The sequence below is a fragment of the Schistocerca nitens genome, chromosome 10, assembly GCF_023898315.1.
Source record: "Schistocerca nitens isolate TAMUIC-IGC-003100 chromosome 10, iqSchNite1.1, whole genome shotgun sequence".
Taxonomy (NCBI): domain Eukaryota; kingdom Metazoa; phylum Arthropoda; class Insecta; order Orthoptera; family Acrididae; genus Schistocerca; species Schistocerca nitens.
This window is the reverse complement of record NC_064623.1, coordinates 81,057,568-81,083,493: the sequence shown is the minus strand read 5'-3', so window position 1 is coordinate 81,083,493 and position 25,926 is coordinate 81,057,568. Positions and strand designations below refer to the sequence as shown.

Below are 25,926 nucleotides of genomic sequence, written 5' to 3'. Positions count from 1 at the left end.
ATGTTGAGCTTCTTTCCTTTTATTTCTTCTTTAATTTTTTTTGCAGACTTTATTTAGTAAGGAAAACGACGCAGTTCGGAAGATTATATCCATTTACTTGTGGCAAAACACTTCAGGTTTTTCTTGTACTGCACTTTGCACTTTGCATTTTGCACTTTACTTGTGGCACGACTCAGTAGGGTTTTGTTGTACTGTCCTTTGCAATAAACCAGCGGGGACCGCGAGACCAGTAAAACAAACGATCAGTCTTAAACTAATGTAAACACATAATTGCCCGACGTGGTGGAAAAAAAAAACATTGCCTGCCAGACTCAGGACTCGAAAACTTAGCCTCGCGCGTTAATGTTGCGCGAGTATGTCTGGAGCGCGCCGAGGTGAATACTTGAGTTGGGACGATCAGGTGTTATACACAAAATAAGACGAAGTAAATATTCCAGAATTCGAATCGAGAACAGCTGCCAACATGAGTAACGTAGAAATAAATACCCCGGAGTAGTGAAGCAACTTAAATCACTTAACAAAAGCAAGTCTTCTGGTCCAGACTGTATACCAATTAGGTTCCTTTTGGAGTATGCTGATGGATTAGATCCATACTTAACAATCATATACAACCATTCGCTCGACGAAAGGTCCGTAGCCAAAGACTGGAAAGTTGCACATGTCACACCAATATTCAAGAAAGGTAGTAGGAGTAATCCACTAAATTACAGGCCCATATCGTTACCGTCGATATGCAGCAGGATTTTAGAACATATAATGTGTCCGAAAGTAATGAATTACCTCGAAGAAAACGGTCTATTGACACACAGTCAACATGGGTTTAGAAAACATCGTTCCTGTGAAACAGAACTATCTCTTTATTCACATGAAGTGCTGTGTCCTATTGACAAGGGATTTCAGATCGATTCCGTATTTCTCGATTTCTGGAAGGCTTTTGACACTGTACCACACAAGCGGCTCGTTGTGAAATTGCGTGCTTATGGAATATCGTCTCAGTTATGTGACTGGATCTGTGATTTCCTGTCAGAGAGGTCACAGTTCGTAGTAATTGGCGGAAAGTCATCGAGTAAAACACAAGTGATTTCTGGCGTTCCCCAAGGTAGTGTTATAGGCCCTTTGCTGTTCCTTTTCTATATAAACGATTTAGGAGACAATCTGAGAAGCCGTCGTCGGTTGTTTGCAGATGACAGTGTCGTTTTTCGACTAATAAAGTCATCAGAAGATCAAAACAAACTGCAACGCGATTTAGAAGAAATATCGGAATGGTGCGAAAAGTGGCAGTTGACATTAAATAACGAAAAGTGTGAGGTCATCCACATGAGTGCTAAAAGGAACGCGTTAAACTTCGGTTACACGAGAAATCAGTCTAATCTAAAGGCCGTAAATTCAACTAAATACCTATGTATTGCATAACGAATAACTTAAATTGGAAGGATAACATAGAAAATGTTGTGGGGAAGGGTAACCAAAGACTGCGTTTTATTGGCAGGACACTTAGAAAATGTAACATACGTACTAAGGAGACTGCCTACACTGCGCTTGTCCGTCCTCTTTTAGAATAGTGCTGCGCGGTGTGGGATCGTTACCAGATAGGGCTGACTGAGTACATCGAAAAAGTTCAAAGAAAGACAGCACGTTTTGTATTATCGCGAAATTTGGGAGAGAATGTCACAGAAATGATACAGGATTTGGGCTGGACATCATTAAAAGAAAGGCACACAGGTTTGAAAATGGCTGACGTTTGCAGCAACCGTATACACAAATTTGAAAAATATGTAAAAGTCAGCCAACCGGTTGCATAGGTTTTCTATATACCTTGACCAGGTTTCGTCACCTCTAAGGATGACTTCATCAGAAGGTAAAGTAATTACATGAAGAACATATCGTCAAAGATGTACAGTGGTTTAAGAGCTGAGTTGCTCAAGTCATACATTAAAATATAAAAGAATGTTCTTCAAAAGGTCAAACATTAAAAAAGAAGTAACATCGGTGTTGTGTGAGGACCTTACCTTCTGATGAAGTTACCCTAAGAGGTGACGAAACCTGGTCAAGGTATATAGAAAACCTATGCAACCGGTTGGCTGATTTTCACATATTTTTCAATTAAAAGAAATGCGTTTTTCGTTGCGACGGGATCATCTCACGAAATTCCAATCACCAACTTTCTCCTCCGAATGCGAAAATATTTTGTTGACACTGACCTACATAGGGAGGAAAGATCGCCCCAATAAAATAAGGGAAATCAGAGCTCGTATAAAAAAATATAGGTGTTCATTCTTTCCGCGCGCTATACGAGATTGGAATAATAGAGAATTGTGAAGGTGGTTCGATGAACCCTCTGCCAGGCACTTAAATGTGACTTGCAGAGTATCCATGTAGATGTAGATGTAGATACATGAATAGATTCAACCGATGCAAGTACGGCGAGGTACAGCTGGTGACGTCACATGCTCAACATTTGTCATCCACTTTTGGGGTACTGCCCAGTATTTGCGGCCCCCATGTGTGTCGTATTAAATTAATTGACTCGGCGTCACTTACGTCGCTCCCGGGGGTTTTAAACGATAATTACAATCACCGTGTATATGAACAATAATAGTGGACCTAAGATTGAGCCTTGCCGGCATTTCTTTTCGATTCTGAATGATGTTTCAAATACTAAGTGCAGAAAATAAATGAATGGCAGTTTTCTTCAGGTAGCTCGTGGTCCTGCTGGCAATGTCGTTCACCGGACAGCCCCTGCGACACCCGCTGGCGGAGAAGTACTACGCAGCGGTGGACAACGTGTACGAGGACGGCTACGTCGTGACGGAGCGTGGAGGCATCACGCTGCCCAGGGACTACGTGCTGGACGGGCAGCGCATTCTCGACTTCCCCGTCCGCCACGACGACGTCTGGGTCGTCACCTTCCCAAAGTCGGGTGAGTCACAATGAAACTAACCCGACGGTTCTTCTGATTTTTTACGTCTCTATAAGACCAGATACCTCTCTAAATGGAAATGTCGTGTGGCTAGGGCCTCCCGTCGGGTAGACCGATCGCCTGGTGCAGGTCTTTCAATTTGACGCCACTTCGGTGACCTGCGTGTCGATGGGGATGAAATGATGATGATTAGGACACATTTTATTTTATTTTTTTTTCACTAGCTGCTTATATTTTATGACCCACCGTCTAATTTCTTATGGTGGGTCGTATATTGCCACTTAGCCGCTGTGACTGGGTCCGGGGTCCGCAGTGACTGAAAGTAACACCACACCGGCTCCCGTCCCCACTCACACCGTTGCCCGTGTCCCGCCACGTGGAGGCGGGCTCTGTTTAGATCCATTTGATATTTTTTTTTGTGCAGCATTAGAAAAACTTATAACTAATACAAAATCAAGTAAGATATTAATAAACAAAACGAAATTAAATATTTAGAAAGAAGGAAGGAAGAGAACTGAATAGAGAAGTTATAGGTATAATATTGCCCGTCACCTGGTTGTGGGCGGCGGCCCGGGTCTTGGAATGACCCTCAAGACGCTGGCCGTTGCTCACCATGCCTTTAACATCTACCATCCTAAAAACTACCTTAACTAGAAGAGATTAGGGTACGTTAAAGCTAGAAACTAAGACTAAGACCTCCATGTCCAGCCTGCTAAACTATTTACGATATACAATAGAGAGGTAACTGATTTTGTGCTTGTCTCAAAGTTGCTAATGAAAGGGTACTCGTGGTAAAACTAATAAGGTAATGACGCTAACGGTTTGTGTTGAGCCTACAAGGCTCCTAGCAGAGTACATCAGGCGCAAGCACCTCCCGGCCCCGCCGACAACACGACCTGAACGGTGGTTTTCCCCGATCTACCATAGGTATCCGTCGGGTTGGGCTCAAAAGAGTGGGACCACAATTAAGATCCTTCCATCCAGGACGTGCGCCGCCTCTTACCAGGGGGGGTAGGTCCCTTGAAGAGGTGCCCAACTTTAAGCTTCAGATGAGAAGTTCTTAGTATAGTGGAGGTTGACGTATAGGCTGTGTAGGTTGGTTGTACAAACAGTTCACACTGAGCCAATGAGACTTACAATGATACGTGGTGTGGCAGTTAGCACCTTCCGGCCCCGCCAGCAACACAGCCTGAGCGGTGGTTTTCCCCGATCTACCATAGGTATCCGTCGGGTTGGGCTCAAAAGAGAGGGACCACAATTAAGATCCTTCCATACAGACTGTGCGCTGCCTCTTAACGGAAGGCGTAGGTCCCTTGAAGAGGTACCTAGCTTTAAGCTCTTATTGGACACGGAGATGCTGTTAACTATTTATATATAAGGACAACACAACACCCAGTCCCTGAGCGGAGAAAATTTCCGACCCAGCCGGGAATCGAACCCGGGCCCTTAGGATTGACAGTCTATCACGCTGACCACTCAGCTACCGTGGCGGACAGATACCTCTCTGAAAGCTTATGTTTCACGGTTGATGTACGAAACAAGAATAATTGTAGCGAATTGCTGCCGTTTACTGAAAAAAGTAGGCAACGGCCTTGCCGCAGTGGATACACCGGTTCCTATGAAATCACCGTAGTTAAGCGCTGTTTGGCCGGCACTTGGATGGGTGACCATCCAGCCGCCATGCGCTGTTGCAATTTTTCGGGGTGCGCTCAGCCTCGTGATGCCAATTGAGGAGCTACTCGACCGAATAGTAGCGGCTCCGATTAAGAATACCATCACTACCACCGCGAGAGTGGTGTGCTGACCCCACGCCCCTCCTATCGGCATACTCCTCTGAGGATTACACGGCGGTCGGAGTGCTTTTCTCACTGAAAAAAAAAAAAAACTACCTTACCGAGTACTGGGACCAATTTCGGACTAGACTGAGATAAAGAATTTCTATTTTACACTTCCTGACAGATAAAGTTAAGTTCCCAGAAGGGGAGGAGGAAACGAAATGACACTTCACGGGTTGAGAGGGTATGTCATGATTACAACACGAGTCAAATTGACAAAGAAGCTGGCAGTGCGAGCCCACTTGTCAGTGTGGCGTCGCACCTCCTCTTGCCTGGATGCACGCACTGTTTCGCTGGGAAGGGCTTTATAAAGTCGACGCATCCTCTCCTGAGGCAAACTGAACCACTACTATTGCAACTGGTTCTTGATATTCTGCCTACAGGCACCATGACTATCTCGAAATTTAGCGAGAACTGCGAAGTGAGATGTTTTTAATAGCTTGAAAGACGTGCACTTCATTCACCATTCAGTGCTCGTATTTCATATTTCTAATCCCAGAATTCTGATACTCGGCAAAATAATAAATCAGGCAATATTAATAATTTCTATGGATTGCCTGATTTATTTGACGATTTTTAGTTTGTCTGACACTGATCTGTGAGGGGAGCTTGGCGCCAGGAGTTTTCTTTATTTGTGGGCGAGGGCAGCAGTCTTCCCAGCAGCCATGATGGCTCCCCGTTTCCCATCCTTTTTCCGATCGCCAGGGTAGCACGTGGTGGCGTTTGAAAGTCAGTAGTGGCCAAAGTTTCTCCTGCTCTCAGTTCCCCAATCTGCCTTACCAACCTTATTACAGCTATTTCTTCTCGATTTTAACGTCTCGAGGTCACCTCCCTGTGAAATTCCGGCCCTATGATTGGCCAGTTCAGGTGCGCGCCAGTTTTTCGCGGGCGGGCGCCAACCGCCCTCCGCGGATGGGTGGCGGACAAAGGGGCAGTAGCGCAGTTCTAGTGTGACCGTGCCTGAGGCCGGAGGTGCGCTTCCAGGTGATGAAGTTCGGTAAGCATGAGCGCCGACGTGCACTGTAGATTCGCGCCCTGCGGCCCAGAGGGAACCTTATAGGTCATTGTGAATAGTTCCGCGTCTTGCGGGTTTTATTCCTTTAGTACGGGAGGCTACCTAGCGATTCACGCACAGTAGCATCTTTCTTGGTCTTTGGCTGATTCATGGTGGTGGTTGTTGCACGCCTGCGCCCCCTTCCTTTACTAAATGGGATTCTGTTTGATAATACGGTGATCGTTACTAAAATTCCTTTACTCCTGCTATCGTGGCTGGTTATGAACGTACGTTGGGGCAGGCTGCTGAACTCGAATCTTTCTTCCCCACCCCGGTTTGGTTGTATTATTCTTCGATTCTCAAATGTTTAATAAATGAGTCCTTCAATCTTACTTTCTCTCTCTTTCATTACGTGAACTCACCCCGTGTAACAGAATAATGCAAAGCTATAACGTTTGCTATCAGGTCGTGCAGGTCTCGCGCCATTAACAACAGTATAAAGATTCAATATCGCGCGCCTGGCACGACCATTGCACGCATGGCACCGATAACAGTAGTAATCATGTCCAACTATTCCCCACTGATAAACTGGGAAGTGTTCACGGCTCAGTGTGAGTACGTGAGCACTAAATCCACTTAATGTGGTGGAAGTAGTGGCCTCTGTTTTACCTTGCTGGTTTGGACAAAAAATATCAAAAATAAGAGCCCCTACAGCAAGGAAGAGTAACACGTAAAATAAAAACGAGCCACCGCTTTTAAGCTTCCACAACGAACGTCTGTCTCGACATCTGTCAGAAATCCCTAAGACATTCTGAATGAAATAAGACCTTTAGCTGCTTACAGGCGTTGATAATATCATCGGGGACAGTTGAAAATTTTGTGCCCCGACTCGAATTCGAACCTGGAACCTCGCTTACATGGCGGACGCTCTATCTGACTGAGCCACCAAGGCTACAAATCATAGTGCGACTGCAGGGACTTATCTCTGGCACGGTCCCCTTGAGACCCACATTCCCAACTTACTGTCCACACGCTACATTCGTAGTGCCCCTGTCCACTATACTCATTACTCGCGGCAGTCAATCTACCGATTCCCGTAAGAGTTTGAGCAATGTGAGTGCATCCGCACTGAAGAAGATCATTGGCCGGTAAGCCTTAGCTGTATGAAGATGGTATCTGTTCTTTCGGACAGGTCCACAAGAACAGATACCATTGGTGATCTTGCAGCTGTCGAAGAATGGAATTACACTACACTACACACTACAAATGTAGTGTGTGGAAAGAAAATTGGAAATCTGGGTCTCACGGGGAGCGTGCCACAGATAAGTCCCTGCAGTCGCATTATCCTCTCCGTTCTCGGTGGCTCAGTCGGATAGAGCATCTGACATGTAAGCAGGAGGTAACGGGTTCGAGTCCCGTTCGGAGCACACATTTTTTTCAACTGTCCTTGTTGACATTTATCAACGCTTGTAAGCAGCTGATGGTCTGATTTCATTGTAATTTCATTCTTCGACAGCTGCAAGATCACCGATCACCATATACTAAGAGATTCTGGTCCTGTGTTAAGTTCGCCAGCACAAGACGCAATCAATACGTAACTGATGCTCAAATTATTATACGCACTGAAAGCCGGAGACAGGCTCAGCCGAAATTATTGCGAATAACCTAACGGTGTTCCGAAAGGATAGGCCAAACACGATGGCGTGTTTATGTAGTTAGAAGTAGTTTATCTCCTCGCGAAACTGATGTAGATAGCTCCTGTGAGTCAGTATGGGGAGAGGTCATTTTTGGCAACTGAAATAAAATAATAATAGGATCCTTTTACAGACCTCCCAATTCAGATGACACAGTTTCAGAAACGTTCAAAGAAAACTTGAATTTGATTTCAAACACGTACCCGACTCATACCATTACAGTTAGTGGTGACTTTAATTTGCATTCGATATTTTGGCGAAAGTACGTGTTAAATTCCTGAGGTACGCATAAAACATCATCCGAAATTGTGTTAAACGCATTCTCTGAGAATTATTTCGAACAGTTAATTCATGAGCCCACGCGAATAGTGAACGGTTGTGAAAACACACTTGACCTCTTAGCAACAAACAATCCTGAGTTTATAACGACCATCAAAACGGGTACACGGATTAATCGAGACAACGCTGTCGTAGCGAGACTGAATACTGTAACCCACAAATCCTCCAAAAATAAACTTAAAATATACCTATTCAAAAAACAGATAAAAATTCACTTGACGTCTTTCTGAGACATAACCTCGACTCCTTCCAAATTAATAATATAAGTGTGTACCAGATATAGCTTGAATTCAAAAAATAGTATCTGCAGCAGTTGAGAGATATATACCAAATAAATTAACAAACGACAGAGATGATCCACCTTGGTACAAAAAACGGGTCAGAATACCGTTGCAGAAACAACGAAACAAAAAAGCCAAATTTCAACAGACACAAAATCCCCAAGACAGGCGATCTTTTACAGAAGCTCGAAATTTAGCGCGGACTTCAATGCGAGATGCTTATAATAATTTCCACAATGAAAGTTTGTCTCGAAACCTGGCAGAAAATCTAAAGAGATTCGGGAAGTATATGAAGTATGTTAGCGGCAAGAAACAACAATGCTTTCTCTGCGCGATAGCAATGTAAATACTATCGAAGACAGTGCTGCCAAAGCAAAGTTACTAAACACAGCCTTCCGAAATGCCGTCACAAAAGAAGACGGAGTAAATATTCCAGATTTCGAATCGAGAACAGCTGCCAACATGAGTATCGTAGAAGTAAATATCCTCGGAGTAATGAAGCAACTTAAATCACTTAATAAAAGGAAGTCTTCTGGTCCAGACTGTATACCAATTAGGTTCCTTTCAAAGTATGCTAATGGATTAGCTCAATAAGGTCAAACCAAAATTCAAGAAAGGTAGTAGGAGTAATCCACTAATTACAGGCCCATATCATTAACGTTGATATGCAGCAGGGATTTGGAACATATATTGTATTCGAACAGTATGAATTACCTCGAATATGACGGTCTATTGACGCACAGTCAACATGGATTTAGAAAACATCTTTCTTGTGAAACACAACTAGCTCCTTATTCGCATGAAGAGTCGAGCGCTATTGACAAGGGATTTCAGATTGATTCCGTATTTCTGGATTTCTGGAAGGCTTTCGACACTGTACCACACAAGCGCCTTGTAGTGAAATTGCGTGCTAACGGAATATCGTCTCACTTTTGTGACTGGATTTGTGATTTCCTGTCAGAGAGGTCACAGTTCTTGGGAACTGACGGAAAGTCATTGAGTAAAACATAAGTGATTTCTGGCGTTCGTCAAAGTAGTATTATAGACCCTTTGCTGTTCGTTATCTATATAAACGATTTGGGAGACAATCTGAGCAGCCGTCTTAGGTTGCCTGCAGATGACGCTGTCGTTGATCGACTAATAAAGTCATCAGGAGATCAAAATAAATTCCAAAACGATTTAGAAAAGGTATCTGAATGGTGCGAAAATTTGCAGTTGACCCTAAATAACGAAAAGTGTGAGGTCATCCACATGAGTGCTAAATCTAATCCGTAAAACTTCTGTTACATGATAAATCAGTCAAATCTAAAGCCCGTGAATTGAGCTGAGATTTACAATTACGAACAACTTAAATTGGAAGGAACACATAGATGTTGTGGGGATGGCTAACCAAAGACTGCGTTTTATTGGCAGGACATTTAGAAAATGTAACAGATCTACTAAGGAGACTGCCTACACTACGCTTGTCCGTCCTCTTTGAGAATACTGCAGCGCGGTGTGGGATCATTACCAGATAGGATTGACGGAGTACATCGAAAAAGTTCAAAGAAGGGCAGCACGTTTTGTATTATCGCGAAATATGGGAGAGAGTGTCACTGAGACGCTCAGACAGGGCTTTTGTTGAAGTTTCGAGAACAGACCTTCACCGAGGAGTCAAGCAGTATATCTCGCGAAGAGACCATGAGGATAAAATCAGAGAGAGTAAGAGCCCACACAGAGGCATACCGACAATTTTTCTTTCCACGAACATTACGAGACTGGAATAGAAGGAAGAACTGATAGAGGTACTCAAGGTACCCTCCGACACACACCGTCAGATGCCTTGCGGAGTATGGATGTAGATGTAGATGTAGAAATGATACAGGATTTGGGCTGGATATAATTAAAACAAAGGCGTTTTTCGTAGCGACGGAATCTTCTCACGAAATTTCAATCACCAACTTCCTCCTCCGAAAGCGAAAATATTTTGTTGACACCGACCTACATAGGGAGAAACGATCACCACGATAAAATGAGAGTAATCAGAGCTCGTACGGAAAGATTTAGGTGTTCGTTCTTTCTGCGCACTATACGGGATTGGAATAATAGAGAATTGTGAAGGGGGTTCAATGAACACTCTGCCAGGCACTTAACTGTGAATTGCGGAGTAATTACGTAGAAGTAGATGGGACGGAGTTCACGTTTGAGCTGGTCCTACATACGAGGTGTGGCTAGAAAAAAACCGGACTAGTACTGGTGAAACAATAAAACGAATGCAATAAGGCTGAAAGTCGCGTGGCCTGTCACGTGACTCTCGCTCCGCCTACTGCTCGAGTTTCATCTGCCTCCTGCACTCAGTCTGCCCGTGGCGTCTGTTTTAAGTAGTTGACGTTTTGTCTGTGCGTCGGAAAATGTTGAGTGTACAGAAAGGACAGCGTGTTAACATCAAATTTTGTTTCAAACTAGGAAAATCTGCAAGTGAAACGTTTGTAATGTTACAACAAGTGTACGGCGATGATTGTCTATCGCGAACACAAGTGTTTGAGTGGTTTAAACGATTTAAAGATGGCCGCGAAGACACCAGTGATGACACTCGCACTGGCAGACCATTGTCAGCAAAAACTGATGCAAACATTGAAAAAATCGGTAAACTTGTTCGACAAGATCGCCGTTTAACAATCAGAGCAGTGTCTGAGTTAACAGGAGTTGACAAGGAAAGTGTTAGGCAGATTCTTCATGAAAGTTTCAACATGAACAAAGTGTGTTCAAAAATGGTTCCAAAGTGTCTCACAATTGAACAGAAGGAACGCCGAAGAATGATTTGTTCTGACATCCTGGAAAACTTTGAAAGTGATCCCACCTTCTTACAAAATGTTATTACTTGCGATGAATCGTGGTTTTTTACTTACGATCCCGAAACTAAACGCCAATCGATGCATTGGAAAACTCCTGGTTCTCCACGACAAAAAAAGCACGAATGTCAAAATCGAAATTCAAGGCAATGATGATTGTTTTTTTTTTTGACATCAAAGGGATTGTGCACATTGATTGGGTACCAGAGGGACAAACAGTGAATCAGCATTACTACATTAGCGTCCTGGCTACCCTACGTGAGCGAGTACGGAGAAAACGGAACGATTTGTGGAGAAAAAAGTCATGGATCCTTCACCAAGACAATGCCCCAGCTCACAGTGCGTTGTCAGTGAAGACGTTTTTGGCAAAACACAACATTCCCATCTTAGATCATCCACCCTACTCACCTGATTTGGCCCCCTATGACTTTTTTCTTTTCCCTAAAGTCAAGTCAGCTTTGAAAGGAACTAGATTTGAGACTGTTGAAGCAGTAAAAGAAAAAGCGACGGAAGTAATGTATGGACTTACCGAAAATGATCTGCAGCATTGCTATGAACAGTGGAAAATTCGTATGGAGCGGTGTAGAGACCGAGGAGGAGAGTACATTGAAGGAGATAACATGAAATTGTAAATAATTGTAAATAAATGTTTTTTCCAGCATCAGTCCGGTTTTCTTCTAGCCGCACCTCGTATGCTCTATCGTTGAGTGATCTGAGAATGCTGCTGGTTACGGGAGTACCACGATCTCACAATGACAGTTCATAGAGATATGCGCCCTGTCTGGGCGAGTGTTGTCCTGCGGAAAACTGGTACCACGATGTACTGCTCTACTGTCAGAGTTCCCCCAAACAATACTAGTAGGGGCGACAGACACCATCCCTATCTTACATCCTTTTTAATTTGAGCACTTCATTCTTGGTCTTTCAGTCTTATTGCACCCTCTTGGCTCTTGTACATATTGCATGTTACCCATCTTTACCTACAAAAAAAGCAGCACTCCGTCTTCAGGCCACAAGTGGCCCATCGGGACCATCCGACCGCCGTGTCATCCTCAGATGAGGATGCGGATAGGAGGGGCGTGTGGTCAGCACACCGATCTCCCGGTCGGTGTGATGGTTTTCCTTGACCGGAGCCGCTACTATTCGGTCGAGTAGCTCCTCAGTTGGCATCACGAGGCTGAGTGCACCCCGAAAAATGGCAACAGCGCATGACGGTCCGGGTGGTCACCCATCCAAGTGCCGGCCACGCCCGACAGCGCTTAACTTCGGTGATCTGACGGGAACCGGTGTATCCACTGCGGCAAGGCCGTTGCCATCTTTACCTACAGCTTACCCTATGTTTCTCAAGTTCGAACAAAATGTGTGTGTGAATTCCTAAGGGACCAAACTACTGAAGTCATCAGTCCCTAGACTTACACACTACTTAAACTAACTTTTGCTAAGGACAACACACATACTCTCGCCCGAGGGAGGACTCGAACCTCCTGCTGGAGGGGAGGTCGAACATCTTGCACCAGTTTGTCGAACGCTTTCTCCAGGTCGACAAATCCTATGAACGTGTCTCGATTTTTCTTGAGTCTTGCTTCCGGTATCAACCGCAACGTCAAAACTGCCATTCTGGTGCCATTACCTTTCCTAAAGCCAAACTAATTGTCATGTAACAGGTCTTTAATTTTCTTTTCTATTCTTCTGTATACCATTCTTGTCAGCAATGTGGATGCTTGAATTGTTAAGCTGACTGTGCGATAATTCTCGCAGTTGTCAGCTCTTACAGTCTTCGGAATTGTGTGGATGATGTTTTTCCGAAAGTCAGATCGTATGTCGCCAGTCTCATACATTCTACGCACCAACATGAATAGTCACTTTGTAGCCACTCCCCCCTATTAGAAATTCCCATAGAGTCGTATCCGTCCCTTCTACCTTATTTGATCTTAACTCTTGCAAAGTTCTCTTACGTTCTGATTCTCATACTGGATTTCCTACCTCTTCTCTTCCTGTATCACGTCGTCAGACAAGCCTCCCCACTCTGCGGCCTTCAGTGTACTCTTTCCATCTATCCCCTCTCTCCTCTACATTTAACAGTGTAAATACCATTAATCTCTTAATGTTGCCGATCTTGCTTTTAATTTTACGAAGATTGTTCGAAATCCGTCCTTCCACCCGAGCGAGTTAGCGCATTGGTTAGCACACTGGACTCCTACTCGGGAGGACGACGGTTCTATCCCGCGTCCAGCCATCCTGATTTAGGTTTTCCGTGATTTCCCTAAATCTCCTCAGGCAAATGCAGGGATGGTTCCTTTGAAAAGGGGACGGCCGACTTCCTTCCCCATCCTTCCCTAATGCGATGAGACCGATGACCTCGCTGTTTGGTCTCTTTCCCCAAAAAACATCGCAACCCGTTCTTCCGACAGTCATTTCTACACATTTTCCGTGCAGCGATTTTGCCTTAGCGTCCCTGCACTTACCATCTATATAGTTCCTAACTGACTTGCATTTCTGTATTCCTGAATTTTCCTGAAGATTTTTGTACTTCCTTCGTTCGTCGAGTAGCTGAAGTTCATATGTTATCCTGGCCATTGCCTTCCTTCTATCTACGGTTTTCTTTGCAGATTCTGTGTTTGCACTCTTTAGACATACATGTTTCAGTTCGACTGCAGTGTCTAGTGAGCTATTTCTTATCACAGTATCTATAGGCTCAGAGAACTTTAAGCATACCTCCCATTAGCTTAATGCTTCTATATTCCAGTTTTTTGCTGATTGATTTTTCCTGACGAATCTCTTAAAACTTCAACCTACTACTAAAATGTGATCGGGGTATGTATCTGCTCCGGGGTACACCTTACAATACAGGTTCTGATATAGGAATCAGACCTTTATATAACTGAAATCTTCCCGTATTTCCCGGCCTTTTCCAAGTATACCTCCTTCACTTGTGATTCTTGAACAGAGTATCTGCTGTTACTAACTGATATTTATTGATGAATTCAATTGGTCTTTCTTCTGTCTTGTTTCTACTACCAAGCCCATATTCTCCAGTGACCCTTTCTTCTACTCCCTCCCCTACAATCGCATTCCAGTCCCTTACGACTGTTAGATGATCGTCGCCCTTTACGCACTGGATTACCCGTTCAATATCCTCGTATACTTCCTCTGTCTCTTTGTCTTCTGCTTGCGACATCGGCATGTATACCTGAACTATTGTTGTAAGCATTGGTCTGCTATTGATACTGTTGATTACAATACATTCATTGAACTGTTCAAACTCACTCTCTACCCTACCTTCCTTTTCACAATGAATCGTACTTCTGTTATAATATTTTCTGCTGCTGTTTATACACTCCTGGAAATTGAAATAAGAACACCGTGAATTCATTGTCCCAGGAAGGGGAAACTTTATTGACACATTCCTGGGGTCAGATACATCACATGATCACACTGACAGAACCACAGGCACATAGACACAGGCAACAGAGCATTCGCAATGTCGGCACTAGTACAGTGTATATCCACCTTTCGCAGCAATGCAGGCTGCTATTCTCCCATGGAGACGATCGTAGAGATGCTGGATGTAGTCCTGTGGAACGGCTTGCCATGCCATTTCCACCTGGCGCCTCAGTTGGACCAGCGTTCGTGCTGGACGTGCAGACCGCGTGAGACGACGCTTCATCCAGTCCCAAACATGCTCAATGGGGGACAGATCCGGAGATCTTGCTGGCCAGGGTAGTTGACTTACACCCTCTAGAGCACGTTGGGTGGCACGGGATACATGCGGACGTGCATTGTCCTGTTGGAACAGCAAGTTCCCTTGCCGGTCTGGGAATGGTAGAACGATGGGTTCGATGACGGTTTGGATGTACCGTGCACTATTCAGTGTCCCCTCGACGATCACCAGTGGTGTACGGCCAGTGTAGGAGATCGCTCCCCACACCATGATGCCGGGTGTTGGCCCTGTGTGCCTCGGTCGTATGCAGTCCTGATTGTGGCGCTCACCTGCACGGCGCCAAACACGCATACGACCATCATTGGCACCAAGGCAGAAGCGACTCTCATCGCTGAAGACGACACGTCTCCATTCGTCCCTCCATTCACGCCTGTCGCGAAACCACTGGAGGCGGGCTGCACGATGTTGGGGCGTGAGCGGAAGACGGCCTAACGGTGTGCGGGACCGTAGCCCAGCTTCATGGAGACGGTTGCGAATGGTCCTCGCCGATACCCCAGGAGCAACAGTGTCCCTAATTTGCTGGGAAGTGGCGGTGCGGTCCCCTACGGCACTGCGTAGGATCCTACGGTCTTGGCGTGCATCCGTGCGTCGCTGCGGTCCGGTCCCAGGTCGACGGGCACGTGCACCTTCCGCCGACCACTGGCGACAACATCGATGTACTGTGGAGACCTCACGCCCCACGTGTTGAGCAATTCGGCGGTACGTCCACCCGGCCTCCCGCATGCCCACTATACGCCCTCGCTCAAAGTCCGTCAACTGCACATACGGTTCACGTCCACGCTGTCGCGGCATGCTACCAGTGTTAAAGACTGCGATGGAGCTCCGTATGCCACGGCAAACTGGCTGACACTGACGGCGGCGGTGCACAAATGCTGCGCAGCTAGCGCCATTCGACGGCCAACACCGCGGTTCCTGGTGTGTCCGCTGTGCCGTACGTGTGATCATTGCTTGTACAGCCCTCTCGCAGTGTCCGGAGCAAGTATGGTGGGTCTGACACACTGGTGTCAATGTGTTCTTTTTTCCATTTCCAGGAGTGTATTACCCTATACTCGTCTGACCAGAACTCCTTGCATTCTTTCCAGTTCACTTCACTGAGCCCTCACTGTACCTAGATTAAGCCTTAGCATTTCCTTTTTCAGATTTTTTAGACTCACTACTACATTCAAGCTTCTGACATTCCACGCCCCGTCTCGTAGAACACTATCCTTTTGTTGTTTATTCTGTCTTTTTCTCATCGTCATCTTCCCCTTGGCAGTCCCCTCCGAGAGGCCCGAATGCGGTACTTCGCCAGCACACCGGTCGGCACTAGGGAACATTGTATAGCAGTCGCTGAACTAGGGGCGCCTATGACAAGAGAAGACCAAGGCACGCCCCCAGGCTACGCTTCAATAACGCCCCCTGATCAGCGTGCATATAGGCCAACGCTGTGGACCGAGTTGTCTCAATATTAATCTCGATATTTCAGTAAGTCGAATCAGGACTCAAAAAATGGTTCAAATTGCTCTGAGCACTATGGGACTTAACTTCTAAGGTCATCAGTCCCTTAGAACTTAGAAATACCTAAACCTAACTAACCTAAGGAGATCACACACATCCATGCCCGAGGCAGGATTCGAACCTGCGACCGTAGCGGTCACGCGGTTCCAGACTGTAGCGCCTAGAACCGCTCGGCCGCCACGGCCGGCAATCGGGACTCAGTACGCATTGCACCCAAATACGTTGCGCTGTGCTCTAGTCTTCCACAGTGATAGTCGCAGCCTCGCACCTGTTAGAGTACATTAGTCAATGTATATAGTTGTGTATGGACAAGATTCAAGAATTATTACATGTTATTTGATTGCTGTTAACCACAGAACTTCAGACTGGACATCCTTGAAATAAAGTACTCAAATGGTTCCTGTAATAAAGTGTATTTTAACCACGTTTCTCCGCTACATTTGACAAGGCCGTTGGCTGATTGAGCGTGACTTCGTATGTCGGAAGTTATCGGAAGCTATTGCTGATGATTTGTATTCAAAATTTACGCATGTCGCGTGGTTCGAACCCGGGACTGAGAAAGTTTTCATTAATATCTAAAGACGCTGCCCCTAGACGAGTAGTCTCATCTGGGGAGGAGGGAGGGCATTACTTTTTCTACAATGACAGTCGCAGATGATAACAAATGGTTCAAATGGCTCTGAGCACTATGCGACTTAACTTCTGAGGTCATCAGTCGCCTAGAACTTAGAACTAATTAAACCTAACTAACCTAAGGACATCACACACATCCATGCCCGAGGCAGGATTCGAACCTGCGACCGTAGCGGTCGCTCGGCTCCAGACTGTAGCGCCTAGAACCGCTCGGCCACTCCGGCCGGCTGATGATAACAGGTTATGATGTCCTTGGTACAACGATACGGTGATCCTCACTTGTCGTGGTCAGACATAGTCGACTGGAGCCTTGAAAACCCTCACGTTCCCACACGATCCAACAACAGGCCACCGTCACCTCAGAATACCCCACAAATCTGGATATTGCACGATTAGACCAGACAGATAAATTGAGACGTAGAGTGAGGAGCCTTTAAAACTCTGACAGACGCTGATAACTCTGTCCCACACATGTATGCGCCACCCCCGTGTCCCTCAAAGTCATCACTCAAGATATAAAGCTTTTCACGCTCCTTATATGCTCCGCTAGGTCTGGTGACAACACTAAATACCAACAACAGTAATACAGCGAATCTTCAGTTTCTCCCGGTATATTTCTTGATGCAACAGTCCTCTGGTGTACTAGTGGTCTCCACAATGTCCATAGTGCACGTTGGACACAATGGACCAGTAGCACATAAACGGTGATGGGCACTAGTGGCCTTTCTAACAATCATAGACATTTATCGACCTAAAAATTTACCTAGCCGCCGGTGGTCTGCACATGTACTAAGTTACACTGACATTCGACCATGTCTTCTGGCTGCTTCATTTTTTTGTTTCGACAGGCAGCGTTAGGCTGTCTGAGGACCACTATAATCTTGAAAGCGGAATATCAATTCTTCCGATTTATTGTCGATTTATTGTCTTCTTTAGTTTAACCCAGTTGTTTTCCATCAGTTCGCTGTGTCTAGTAGGGCGTTCTCCTGCCCTTTTGCACCGGTTGTCCATTTACCACCTCTGAAAGTCCCAACCATAGCCGCAGCTGTTCTCAGCACGTATCTGTATTCTGCGTCTTCCTCTTCTATACCTAATTCTTCTACATCTGCTTTTGCGTTCGCGTATCGCGGTACTCGTGATTTCTTCTTACATGGGAAACTCCCCATCGCACCCCCTGCAGATTTAGTCGTAAAATGGCCCACTGGATAGCCTGTCAAAATCTGAACACAGATCAGCCATGAGAAAAGGAAGAAGCTGGACTGAACTGCGAAAAAAAGAAGCAAAATCGAAACAGTGAACGGTACAAGTTCAAGATGAGCAACACCGAATGTATTACAAACATCACGGCGCCGTGGTTGTGGGGTCACGGTGTTGGACCGCAAAGCGGGGGATACGTGTTCAGATCTCTGTCGTGCACCATTTTCTTCTTTTCCAAAAAATTATGGACTTTCCGTCCGGTATTTGAAGTGTCTCTTCTACGTCTGTATACATCGGTTATAGAATATGAGTCATGTAGTAAGAATGTATTACCGTCGGAAGTAAATGTGATGAGTAATGAGAACAGGCTAGATGCCGCATAGACCTCTCAAAGTGGGAGGGAATTATAACCACCCACTAAGTTCAGTGCGAGTTTATATATGCTTGAAAATCAATATGAATGAACCTAAGCAGCTGAAGAATTATTACGAAATGGCATTCACGATTTTCTGTTTACAATTTAATCATGGCAGCCATGTCGAAGAATACCTAAACTCCTGCAAATGTACGCCTGTTTCACTTTAAAAGTCTCATTTTTTCAATCCAAATAAAATAACGCACAACAGCGATGTTAATAATTAAAAATCGGTACGATACTTCTTCGATGACACACACATTCGTTTCATTAATTTGCACTGTTTTTTTTTTTAATCGTAACATAAAAGTGTACCTAAACTCCTGCAAATGTACGCCTGTTTCACTTTAAAAGTCTCAGTTTTTCAATCCAAATAAAATAACGCACAACAGCGATGTTAATAATTAAATATCGGTACGATACTTCTTCGATGACACACACATTCGTTTCATTAATTTGCACTGTTTTCTTTTTTTAATCGTAACATGAAAGTGTTTGAAACAAAGAGGTCTTTGGCACCAGCTACTTGTTAGAAACCTCATAAATTGAGGCAATGAACAAAGCACTATTGCCTTGTAACCGGTCCTTAGAGAGTGTTTATAGAGAAACGAGTATTAGATTCTGTAATACGAAATGACCTAAGAGCCAAAAAACGGTAGCAGTATTTCGAAGTAATAGATAGTTAAAATTTTACAAAGAGTGTATATTCGAAATAGAGTAACGCAAAGTAGTACAAAGGGAATCCAAGGAAGACATAACAGAGTTGCGTTTTGCTTTGAATGTAATATATAAACCACTGTGCAGCATTGTAAGGTCTCTTGAGTTTTTGTTTTCAGGGTTGGGGAGTGTGTTCGCAGTTCTTCCGTGGTAGTCGGAATTTTGGGATTAGAAGCCTAATTAAATTACATTCTTAGAACTGAATTAGACATTGGAATGATGGAGAATAGATTATTATGGGATAAATTCAGAGACAGAGTGGATTGCGTGTACGAACATTGATATTCAAGTGAATGGTGATTGTGCGTTTTACACGAAACGCTACGATCGTATACTTACGATTGTGAAGAGATTTATTGACAATACGGAAAGTTTTATGTTGAAATAGGATTTTATTCGGTGTACGCGAATTATTAAAGATTATTGGGACCGAAAATAGTTTGACCTTATCACACTCGTATCTTTGCCGCTCGTTGTCAAGGTGATTCCGCTAATAAACGGGAAGTGAAAAATAGTGCCCGTTAAAAGATTAAACTTGTGCTGAACAGACATTGAAAGGATTCGAACCCATAATAAATATCGTGTCGTGAGAATTGAGAAGCTTAGACATTGTCAGGCCGAGAGACATATTTATAATTTATCGGACATTAGTGGCAAAGGCCCCCCCATGAACCATGGACCTTGCCGTTGGTGGGGAGGCTTGCGTGCCTCAGCGATACAGATAGCCGTACCGTAGGTACAACCACAACGGAGGGGTATCTGTTGAGAGGCCAGACAAACGTGTGGTTCCTGAAGAGGGGCAGCAGCCTTTTCAGTAGTTGCAAGGGCAACAGTCTGGATGATTGACTGATCTGGCCTTGTAACAATAACCAAAACGGCCTTGCTGTGCTGGTACTGCGAACGGCTGAAAGCAAGGGGAAACTACGGCCGTAATTTTTCCCGAGGGCATGCAGCTTTACTGTATGATTAAATGATGATGGCGTCCTCTTGGGTAAAATATTCCGGAGGTAAAATAGTCCCCCATTCGGATCTCCGGGCGGGGACTACTCAAGAGGATGTCGTTATCAGGAGAAAGAAAACTGGCGTTCTACGGATCGGAGCGTGGAATGTCAGGTCCCTTAATCGGGCAGGTAGGTTAGAAAATTTGAAAAGGGAAATGGATAGGTTAAAGTTAGATGTAGTGGGAATTAGTGAAGTCCTGTGGCAGGAGGAAAAAGACTTCTGGTCAGGTGAATACAGGGTTATAAATAAAAAATCAAATAGGGGTAATGCAGGAGTAGGTTTAATAATGAATAGGAAAATAGGAACGCGGGTAAGCTACTACAAACAGCTTAGTGAACGCATTATTGTGGCCAAGATAGATACGAAGCCCACACCTACTACAGTAGTACAAGTTTATATGCCAACTAGCTCTGCAGATGACGAAGAAATTGAAGAAATGTATGATGAAATAAAAGAAATTATTCAGATAGTGAAGGGAGACGAAAATTTAATAGTCATGGGTGACTGGAATTCGAGTGTAGGGAAAGGGAGAGAAGGAAACATAGTAGGTGAATATGGATTGGGGCTAAGAAATGAAAGAGGAAGCCGCCTGGTAGAATTTTGCACAGAGCACAACTTAATCATAGCTAATACTTGGTTTAAGAATCATGATAGAAGGTTGTATACATGGAAGAACCCTGGAGATACTAAAAGGTATCAGATAGATTATACACTCCTGGAAATTGAAATAAGAACACCGTGAATTCATTGTCCCAGGAAGGGGAAACTTTATTGACACATTCCTGGGGTCAGATACATCACATGATCACACTGACAGAACCACAGGCACATAGACACAGGCAACAGAGCATGCACAATGTCGGCACTAGTACAGTGTATATCCACCTTTCGCAGCAATGCAGGCTGCTATTCTCCCATGGAGACGATCGTAGAGATGCTGGATGTAGTCCTGTGGAACGGCTTGCCATGCCATTTCCACCTGGCGCCTCAGTTGGACCAGCGTTCGTGCTGGACGTGCAGACCGCGTGAGACGACGCTTCATCCAGTCCCAAACATGCTCAATGGGGGACAGATCCGGAGATCTTGCTGGCCAGGGTAGTTGACTTACCCCTTCTAGAGCACGTTGGGTGGCACGGGATACATGCGGACGTGCATTGTCCTGTTGGAACAGCAAGTTCCCTTGCCGGTCTAGGAATGGTAGAACGATGGGTTCGATGACGGTTTGGATGTACCGTGCACTATTCAGTGTCCCCTCGACGATCACCAGTGGTGTACGGCCAGTGTAGGAGATCGCTCCCCACACCATGATGCCGGGTGTTGGCCCTGTGTGCCTCGGTCGTATGCAGTCCTGATTGTGGCGCTCACCTGCACGGCGCCAAACACGCATACGACCATCATTGGCACCAAGGCAGAAGCGACTCTCATCGCTGAAGACGACACGTCTCCATTCGTCCCTCCATTCACGCCTGTCGCGACACCACTGGAGGCGGGCTGCACGATGTTGGGGCGTGAGCGGAAGACGGCCTAACGGTGTGCGGGACCGTAGCCCAGCTTCATGGAGACGGTTGCGAATGGTCCTCGCCGATACCCCAGGAGCAACAGTGTCCCTAATTTGCTGGGAAGTGGCGGTGCGGTCCCCTACGGCACTGCGTAGGATCCTACGGTCTTGGCGTGCATCCGTGCGTCGCTGCGGTCCGGTCCCAGGTCGACGGGCACGTGCACCTTCCGCCGACCACTGGCGACAACATCGATGTACTGTGGAGACCTCACGCCCCACGTGTTGAGCAATTCGGCGGTACGTCCACCCGGCCTCCCGCATGCCCACTATACGCCCTCGCTCAAAGTCCGTCAGCTGCACATACGGTTCACGTCCACGCTGTCGCGGCATGCTACCAGTGTTAAAGACTGCGGTGGAGCTCCGTATGCCACGGCAAACTGGCTGACACTGACGGCGGCGGTGCACAAATGCTGCGCAGCTAGCGCCATTCGACGGCCAACACCGCGGTTCCTGGTGTGTCCGCTGTGCCGTGCGTGTGATCATTGCTTGTACAGCCCTCTCGCAGTGTCCGGAGCAAGTATGGTGGGTCTGACACACCGGTGTCAATGTGTTCTTTTTTCCATTTCCAGGAGTGTATAATGGTAAGACAATTTAGGAACCAGGTTTTAAATTGCAAGACATTTCCAGGGGCAGATGTGGACTCTGACCACAATCTATTGGTTATGACCTGTAGATTAAAACTGAAGAAACTGCAAAAAGGTGGGAATTTAAGGAGATGGGACCTGGATAAACTGAAAGAACCAGAGGTTGTACAGAGTTTCAGGGAGAGCATAAGGGAACAATTGACGGGAATGGGGGAAAGAAATACAGTAGAAGAAGAATGGGTAGCTTTGAGGGATGAAGTAGTGAAGGCAGCAGAGGATCAAGTAGGTAAAAAGACGAGGGCTAGTAGAAATCCTTGGGTAACAGAAGAAATATTGAATTTAATTGATGAAAGGAGAAAATATAAAAATGCAGTAAATCAAGCAGGCAAAAAGGAATACAAACGTCTCAAAAATGAGATCGACAGGAAGTGCAAAATGGCTAAGCAGGGATGGCTAGAGGACAAATGTAAGGATGTAGAGGCTTATCTCACTAGGGGTAAGATAGATACTGCCTACAGGAAAATTAAAGAGACCTTTGGAGATAAGAGAACCACTTGTATGAACATCAAGAGCTCAGATGGAAACCCAGTTCTAAGCAAAGAAGGGAAAGCAGAAAGGTGGAAGGAGTATATAGAGGGTCTATACAAGGGCGATGTACTTGAGGACAATATTATGGAAATGGAAGAGGATGTAGATGAAGATGAAACGGGAGATACGATACTGCGTGAAGAATTTGACAGAGCACTGAAAGACCTGAGTCGAAACAAGGCCCCCGGAGTAGACAACATTCCATTGGAACTACTGACGGCTTTGGGAGAGCCAGCCCTGACGAAACTCTACCATCTGGTAAGCAAGATGTATGAGACAGGCGAAATACCCTCAGACTTCAAGAAGAATATAATAATTCCAATTCCAAAGAAAGCAGGTGTTGACAGATGTGAGAATTACCGGACAATCAGTTTAATAAGCCACAGCTGCAAAATACTAACACGAATTCTTTACAGACGAATGGAAAAACTAGTAGAAGCCGACCTCGGGGAAGATCAGTTTGGATTCCGTAGAAATACTGGAACACGTGAGGCAATACTGACCTTACGACTTATCTTAGAAGAAAGATTAAGGAAAGGCAAACCTACGTTTCTAGCATTTGTAGACTTAGAGAAAGCTTTTGACAATGTTGACTGGAATACTCTCTTTCAAATTCTAAAGGTGGCAGGGGTAAAATACAGGGAGCGAAAGGCTATTTACAATTTGTACAGAAACCAGATGGCAGTTATAAGAGTCGAGGGGCATGAAAGGGAAGCAGTGGTTGGGAAGGGAGTAAGACAGGGTTGTAGCCTCTCCCCGATGTTATTGAATCTGTATATTGAGCAAGCAGTAAAGGAAACAAAAGAAAAATTCGGAGTAGGTATTAAAATCCATGGAGAAGAAATAAAAACTTTGAGGTTCGCCGATGACATTGTAATTCTGTCAGAGACAGCAAAGGACTTGGAAGAGCAGTTGAACGGAATGGACAGTGTCTTGAAAGGAGGGTATAAGATGAACATCAACAAAAGCAAAACGAGGATAATGGAATGTAGTCGAATTAAGTCGGGTGATGTTGAAGGTATTAGATTAGGAAACGAGACACTTAAAGTAGTAAAGGAGTTTTGCTATTTGGGGAGCAAAATAACTGATGATGGTCGAAGTAGAGAGGATATAAAATGTAGACTGGCAATGGCAAGGAAAGCATTTCTGAATAAGAGAAATTTGTTAACATCGAGTATAGATTTAAGTGTCAGGAAGTCTTTTCTGAAAGTATTTGTATGGAGTGTAGCCATGTATGGAAGTGAAACATGGACGATAAATAGTTTGGACAAGAAGAGAATAGAAGCTTTCGAAATGTGGTGCTACAGAAGAATGCTGAAGATTAGATGGGTAGATCACATAACTAATGAGGAGGTACTGAATAGGATTGGGGAGAAGAGGAGTTTGTGGCACAACTTGGAAGAAGGGATCGGTTGGTAGGACATGTTCTGAGGCAACAAGAGATCACCAATTTAGTATTGGAGGGCAGCGTGGAAGGTAAAAATCGTAGGGGGAGACCAAGAGATGCATACACTAAGCAGATTCAGAAGGATGTAGGTTGCAGTAGGTACTGGGAGATGAAGAAGCTTGCACAGGATAGAGTAGCATGGAGAGCTGCATCAAACCAGTCTCAGGACTGAAGACCACAACAACAACAGTGGCAAAGGACTGTTTCATCGGAAAGCATATCTTTGGTGATAGATACACGAAGGAACGTAGTACTGACTGACTTATCATATCGAAACAATACACACTAGGATCAACTCTCCTTTCATTGATCCCCCGGTGCCATCTCTCATTAATTTAAGAGGTTAATTGTGTCAATAAAACAGAAATATATGAGGCATTCCCAGTGTTTACTAAATTCCTTAGTCAGCTAGTACATAGACAATAATATCTGTGAACATTCAAGGGTTATTGAAGGAAACTGATAAACCTTTTTACAAACAGATTTAATAGGATTGAAAGAATGCATACAGACTGCTGAAGCAAATAAATCGAATTACTCAGGGAATCAGATTAATAAAAATAGACTGGAACTCAATTGATATCTTATTCCAGAGTAATAAAAAAAACAAATCTGTCTTTGGATCCGTCGTGGCTGAAAGCGTATGAAATATCTCTGGAAAAACGCGATCAATTTTCAACAGCTTTCCATACAACTAGATTCACAACGTGATTCAGAAATGTTTTATGCCCGACCCACACGGCAGGTAATGGTTCTTAACTAGCCGGGACAATTTTTACCCAAAATTTTGAGATCAGCTCCGCTGCTTGGGGGGGGGGGGGGGGGGAGGGGGGGGGAAGGGAGGGAGGGGGGGCGCGAAGCGATATCTGTGCAGTCGCGACGACAGTGGGTGTGCGGGCATAGCCTTTCAGTTCACCGAAATCATGAACACTAAATTCTTACTCAGCCTGCTGTACAGTACCTCGGACTTTGGCATTAGGCGACCACAGTACAGCGGAGAGAGTGGCAAGCAGCCGAACTGAGGGAAGTTTAAAAACTGTACATTCAGAGGTTCGTAACTGCGTAGTTCCAGAACTATGTCCCGAATTTCCGCGCGGGATAGATTGCTGTGGCTGATATCTTGCTTGTGTGTTTTTTTCATGGCGTCGCATTGGTGATGTTTCCTTGTGGGTGATTAACCAGCTTACCTCGCTCGCCTAGGTCTCTGGACATCTCGTCAGTTTCTGCTCCTCTGTAACTGCAGGTACGACGTGGACTCAGGAGATGGTGTGGCTGCTCATGAATGACCTCGACTTCAAATCGGCCAAGGAGAAGTGCATCAGTGATAGATTTCCTTACCTTGAGTGAGTATGTCAGCACGTGCGAGCAGCACCAGGAAGTCTAGTGTACCGTCCGTAGCATTAGGTTCCAGTGCCGCGTACCTTATGTCGTCCACTTGTTCAGGCACACCGCGCTGTTACCAAAGGGCTGCAGGGACGGCGCAGTCAACACCATAGACAAGGCCCAGCACCAGCCTCCACCCAGACTCATCAAGAGCCACCTGCCGCCCGTTCTGCTGCCCAAGCAACTGTGGACCGTCAAGCCCAAGGTAGGCACACACCTGTCTACATCTACATCTACATTTAAACTCCGCAAGCCACCCAACGGTGTGTGGCGGAGGGCACTTTACGTGC

General features: G+C 45.2%; 1 protein-coding gene and 1 pseudogene across 1 annotated transcript in view; one reads left to right on the top strand and one right to left on the bottom strand.

Moving 5' to 3' along the window:
• LOC126210591 (luciferin sulfotransferase-like) overlaps nucleotides 1–25,926 on the top strand; it is an 80,819-nt gene that overhangs the window by 2,937 nt on the left and 51,956 nt on the right. The window contains exons 2-4 of the mRNA XM_049939859.1: nucleotides 2,701–2,920; nucleotides 25,497–25,596; nucleotides 25,697–25,841. Coding sequence (XP_049795816.1) covers nucleotides 2,719–2,920; nucleotides 25,497–25,596; nucleotides 25,697–25,841 — 447 coding nt within the window. The 5' untranslated portion in view covers nucleotides 2,701–2,718. The remainder of the gene's footprint in view (nucleotides 1–2,700; nucleotides 2,921–25,496; nucleotides 25,597–25,696; nucleotides 25,842–25,926) is intronic.
• On the bottom strand, nucleotides 12,091–12,208 carry LOC126210713 (5S ribosomal RNA; annotated as a pseudogene).